Source organism: Cervus canadensis, chromosome 4 (genome assembly GCF_019320065.1).
Source record: "Cervus canadensis isolate Bull #8, Minnesota chromosome 4, ASM1932006v1, whole genome shotgun sequence".
Classification (NCBI taxonomy): domain Eukaryota; kingdom Metazoa; phylum Chordata; class Mammalia; order Artiodactyla; family Cervidae; genus Cervus; species Cervus canadensis.
This window is the reverse complement of record NC_057389.1, coordinates 23100664-23106663: the sequence shown is the minus strand read 5'-3', so window position 1 is coordinate 23106663 and position 6000 is coordinate 23100664. Positions and strand designations below refer to the sequence as shown.

The 6000-nt window shown below is 45.3% G+C and overlaps 1 protein-coding gene across 1 annotated transcript in view; it reads left to right on the top strand.

The window, feature by feature from the left end:
* The first annotated feature begins 503 nt into the window (after window positions 1-503).
* RASA1 (RAS p21 protein activator 1) overlaps window positions 504-6000 on the top strand; it is a 112544-nt gene continuing 107047 nt past the window's right edge. Inside the window, exon 1 of the mRNA XM_043464708.1 lies at window positions 504-1629. Coding sequence (XP_043320643.1) covers window positions 1106-1629 — 524 coding nt within the window. The 5' untranslated portion in view covers window positions 504-1105. The remainder of the gene's footprint in view (window positions 1630-6000) is intronic.

The following is a 6000-nucleotide window of genomic DNA, read 5'->3' as shown; positions in this document are numbered from 1 at the left end:
GGGAAGCGAGGAACTGGCTTCGCCGCATCTTCCTTTCTCTTTCCCTCCTTCGTCCTCCCTCTTCAAGAACCCCTCCTCGTCGCTCACAGTTTTTTTTACCGCGCTGAGCGGCCGCGTGCTGGGGACCCACTCCTCCCCTCCGCCGCCTAACGCGCCTCTCAGACAAAGCTCAGTCAGGCATGCGCGCGCCACCGGCCACACCAACCGGCGAGGCAGCCGCGCCGCCACGCGCTCCCCCACCGGCTCGCGCCGCCTCGCGCTCTCCTCGGCTCGGGACAGCGAACGCAGCCGCACACCGCGCGTCCCCGCCGCTTCCTTCCCTCCAGTCTTCCTTTCTCTCCTCCAGGCCGAGTGAAACTCTCCCCACCCCAACCCGCCGCCTCCGCGCGGGGAGTGCGCCTGCGCAGAAGCTGCCCTCTCGCCCCTCCTTCCCCGCCCTTCCTTCCCTCCGCCCCTCCTCCCGTGCCCCGCCTTCCTTTCTCTCGTCGATGTCACTTAGCGCTCCAGGTTGCGAGCCTTTCGGTTGATTTCCCCGCTACCCCGCCCCCCTTCCTCTTTTTCTCCCCACCCCTCCCGCCTCAGCCCGGTGGAGGATGAGGCGGCTGCAGTGGCCCCAGCCCCTGCAGCGGCAGCGGTGGTGGTTGCGGTGGGGGTGGCCGGAACTGGGGTGGTGAAGAAGCGGTGGCGGCGGCGGCGGCGGCTGAGGGAGCAGCAGCCGCCTCAAGCCGCTTCCCCCCCCCCACCTCGCTTCCCTTCCTCTTTAGTGCAGCCAGGAAGTTTTTCGCTTCTGTGCATGTGTGTGTGTGTGAGTGTGTACGCGCGCGCGCGAGTGTGGGTGTGGAAGGTGAAGGTTTGGGCGGCGTTTGTGCAGGCGTTGGGGTTTTTTTGCCCACTTCTCTTCCCGTAACCCGGGGAGCTCCCGAGCCTGGGCTGTGGCCCGGAGAGGGGGCGCGGCGGCGGCGGGCTTTCTCCTTTTGTTGTTGTTTCCTCCGCCCGGGGAGCTGAAGAGGGGACGCGCCTGGGTGGGGCGGCTCGGAGCCCGGGCCTGGTGGCCCCTGGGGGCTCCCGGGCGGGCAGGGTAGGGCCGCGTAGAGCGGGCTTCAACATGATGGCGGCCGAGGCCGGCGGTGAGGAGGGCGGCCCGGTCACCGCCGGGGCAGCGGGAGGCGGCGCGGCCGCGGCCTCGGGTGCCTACCCGGCGGCGTGTCGGGTGAAGATCCCCGCGGCCCTGCCCGTGACCGCCGCCGCCCCCTTTCCTGGGCTGGCGGAGGCCGGCGTGGCCGCGACTTTGGGTGGCGGAGCCGCTCTGGGGTCAGGCTTCCTGGGACCCGGGTCTGTGGCGGGGGCTCCGGGGGGACCCGGACTGTCAGCCGGAGGCGCTGCCGCCGGCGTGGCTGGTGTCGCCGCCGCCGCACCGGGCGGGGAGATGGCTGTCGCCAAGGGGACCACTTCGTTGCCCGCTGAGACCTTCGGGGCCGGCGGCGGATTCCCTCCTCTGCCGCCGCCGCCTCCTCAGTTGCCCCCTTTGGGCGCTGGCCTGGGAACAGTGGACGAAGGTGACTCTCTGGATGGACCAGAATACGAGGAGGAAGAGGTGGCCATCCCGCTGACCGCTCCTCCGACTAACCAGTAAGTCAAGACCGGCGTTTTGGGGGAAGCTGACTCCTCGGAAAGAAATAGGAAAAACAGGTCTCGTTCTTTTCAGCTGTGACTCGTAGTGCTTTCAGCTGTGACTCGTTCAGAAAAAGTTTTGAAGCTCAAGGTTCCGTGCGTACGGATTTAATTTGATCACTCATCTTCCCTACAGGCACACTCCCTGGCGTCTTGGTGTATTTATTGCTCCTCTGGGAAGATGTAAAGTGTTCAAGATGGGAAGCATGGGAAAATGTGTATTCAGGGAGAACCGGATATAGTTCTGTCCCTTGCAGATTGAGGTGGTGTCCTGGGATTCAGCTGAGTTTGCAGCTACCGAGGCAGTTGTAGTCTGTATTAACCTGGTTGCGTTCCCTGTTGAAGCTAGACGATTAGTGAGAAGCTTTGAATATTTGAATGAGTATCGTGCTAGTATTGTTTGAAACATGCCTTGGTCGGATTGCTTTGTTTTTGTTGCCCTGCATTTCCCAGCTTCTGGCTGTTGAAAGCATTGCGATGCAGAAGTCTTTGGATTGCTTTTGAAAACGTGGGTCAGCGAGAAAGGAAAGTTCTGTTAATTACTGGTGTGGTTAAGGGCTTGTAGTCCAACAATATTTAACATGTGCAGTAGAATTCCCATTTACTAATATACTAGTATAATTCTTCTGTAAGTTGAAACTTTGTAAGTACAGTATTGAAGCTAACTAAAATTAATATTGTGCTTCCCTTCAACACCTTTTGTTGGTGGCAAATACAGTATTCTATTTGAAAATTAATCTTGACAATCTTCTGCAGAATATACAGGACAAATGACTTTTATATATGTAGTACCTTCCCCCTTGTTCTCTTCATAAGTGAACTTAGGTTTGGATCTTGAGAGGAACATGTTGATGGGCAGTAGGCAAAACTTGTTTTATAGATCCCTCATATCTGTCGTAATTGTCGTTTAGAATTTTGACAACCTTGGTGAAGTATCAGAGGAGGAAAGATTTGATTCCTGTGTTGACAATAACTCTAGACAGTTGAAGGTGTTTTTTGTGTCTGTGTGTGGTTTTTTCTTTTCTTTTTTTGGATAAGCTTCTTTAGAAGATTTAGAAAGGACTTAACAAATTAAGACGTTTTTGACTTAAGGCTACATACATCTTTTGATGGAAAAGTAAATTTTATTTATGTCAGCCATGGAACAGGGGTGTATTATTCCTTTTATATTGTTCATCATGAGTTCAATTTTTGTCTAATTTAATTTCAGCTTATCATTTCTTATCTGCATATTGCAGACTTCTCTGAAGGTGTTCTGAAAGTATTAAAAATTCAAAATTTACAGCACTGTTTACACATCTTCAAGCCTTTTTTCAAAACGACTTAAGTATTAAGGGCCCTGTGGTTATGATAAAGTTCAGCTTTTCCATAATGAAAGAATATAGTCTTATGCCAGTTCTTAACTAAATTGAATTAGGCATGTTTAGTGTGTTGCAGTTCTAAGGTTTTTTAAAAATAGAATTTATTTGGTAGAGGAGTTTTAGGTTCACCGCAGAAATGAGCAGAAAACGTATTGTTCCAATTAAATTTTTAATAAATATAAATGAGAACCTAAGAAAAATTATTTGTGAGCAGTCCATTGTGAGATTTTCATCATTTGTGTTTGGGAATAAAAATATTATTTGTGTGACTGTGTATATGAGAATTGTTCATGTTCTAAAAAGTATCCTCCATTTCAGTATATATATATTTTTTAAATAAATAATAAATTTTTTAAAAAAAAATTTGGAAATTTAAAAACTGAGCTGACTTTGGAACCACAGCCCACAGCTACTGCTACTGCTAAGTCACTTCAGTCGTGTCCGACTCTGTGCGACCCCATCCCTGGGATTCTCCAGGCAAGAACACTGGAGTGGGTTGCCATTTCCTTCTCCATCAGTATATTTTTTAAAAGTTGCCACCGAGAAGTACAAATTTCCTTCTTTTCTTTATCTTAGATATCAACCTAGACTCACTGGAGACAATACAGTGTAGTGGTTAAGTGTGCAAATTCTGAAGTTAGACAAGATTTGGGTTGGAATCCTGACTCTGCTACTTACTAGCTGTGTGATCTTGCAAAGGTCAGTTTCCCCATCTGTAAAATGGGGTAATAATGGTATCTCCCTCATATGATACTTCTTAAGGTTAATGAGAAATCCCTGAATGTATTCAGCACAGTGACTGATACGTAATAAGTGTTTAGTAAATTAGCTCAAATAATACATAATTTTATCACCATTAAATTGCTTACCAATTCTATAGGAACTCCCATCCTAATAGCTATTTGAGAGAATGTTTTGAATTCCAAGGGCCTGTCTACCATGATTAAGTACATCAAATTTTTTATTTTAACTTTATAAAGACTTTCAGCAGGTGAAGCACATTTAGAGATGGAATTCTGTAATTCCTAATTTTGAATAATGGGAAAAGCCTTAGAGACTTGGTTAAATGCCAAATCTTTCATAAAAGTATTGAAGAAATTTTTTTTGGCTAAATTAATATATGATTACCAGTGACTGGTCACTTTAGTTATTGATTACATGATTTAAAGGAGGTTCGAGTTCACAGTGGTTTGTTAGATAGACTAGGGTTCCCTAGTCACAGAGTTTCAATCATGTGTCCAGGTTGTTAAGTGATGTTGGTCACAAAAGAATCAAGTGACAATATGTACACCAATGCAAATATAATAAAACTCTTAGTATTTTGTATCTTGTTTCTCTGTGAATGGTGAATCGTTAGTCTCGTGTTTATTACTAAGCATTTTCATTCGTTTGGTTAAGGCCAGAAGTTTTAAGTTTGTATAATTGTAACTATTACATTTATTTGAATACTCTTTTTTTTTTTTTGCAAAATTTAGGAAAAAATTTTTAAAAGAAAAATATTCTCTGCATGTATTTTTTATGTAGAAAATGTCCTGTATCTAAAACAGCTAATAATTTTTTTTTTCCCAAGAGAGAAAAGTTAAAGGAGTTTTTCACTGATACTTCGTTTATTATAATAGAGCTTCTTTTCGTGGTCCTCCTCTTCTCTTCCTTTCTTCCTCAGAGGTGAGGGGTGACAATAAGGTAGTATAGTCCCTTTAGTCCACCTTCTATTACATATAGAGATTTTAAACTATGAGCCTGCAGTAGCAGGAGCCTCTTGGGCTGAATCCAGTTGACATATTGCTTGCTCTTAGTGTATTTGGAGCATTGAGTGATTAGTTGCCACTTTTAAAAATAGGAAAACTTCATGTATAAGAAGTCTTGATTTCTAGCATCACTTGAGAAATCACAGGACTTGGCTTCACCTGGTTGTTGTTAGTGCTTGAGAATAGTTTTCTCTAGCTGAGTAGTGATTGCCCCACTTAAGTTCTGAGCTCCACAGTTAACTGTGGTCTCCACCAGGCCTGCTTCACCTGTGATATTATTTGTGTGGCGTCTGGCTAACTAGATCTTACCCTGGACCTAAGATGCAAGTTTTCTCAAGCCTGAAGTTTGAAGAAAAAAGAAATAAGGAATACCTTTCGTTTGCTTAAAAATCATCGTACTCTTTCTACAAAAATATAAATCATTCTTAAGTCAAATAATTGTTAAATGTTAGTACTAAGACATGTAGAGTTCATTAACTTTGTCACTGATTGCATTGTAACTCTGGGTGGGTCATTATTTCTTAATAAAAGCCGGAGTGAGAATTTCAGAGATTAGGTATGGACAAAGTGACCGTAGAACCTGAACATAACCAGATAATTTTACTATATTATATGAGTAGGAGATCAATGTAGTAGGGGCTTAACTTAAGAGATACAGCAATGAGTAAGATATTCCTTTTCTTCGTGAGTCTCTCTTCCAAGAGAGTTTTCGATCTAGTAGAAAGTTAAGTGGGCTTCCCTCATAGCTCAGTTGGTAAAGAATCTGCCGGGAATGCAGGAGACCCCTGTTGGATTCCTGGGTTGGGAATTTCCACCAGAGAAGGGAAAGGCTACCCGCTCCAGTGTTCTGGCCTAGAGAATTCCGTGGACTGTATATGCCATAGGGTCGCAAAGAGTCGGACACTATTGAGCAACTTTCACTTTCAGAAAACTAAGTACCTTTAAGTAGCTGAAGATAAATAGCATGAGTAAAGTTTGAGCACATGGTCATGGGGGTTAAAATAATAAGATTTATATAATTAGGATCAGTAAGGTTTTAGAGGAAAAATAGGTATGTTTTCAGTGCTGCTTAATTTATCCTGAACAAGAGGTAATTGATTCCTGCGACCTTTGCCTAGTGATTCTGTCAGGTAAAAAAGAATTACGAATTAATGAGTATAGTTTTTTGACCTTTAGTAAAGTATCTGTCCTCAGTTAAGTTGCTCAGTCATGTCTGCCTC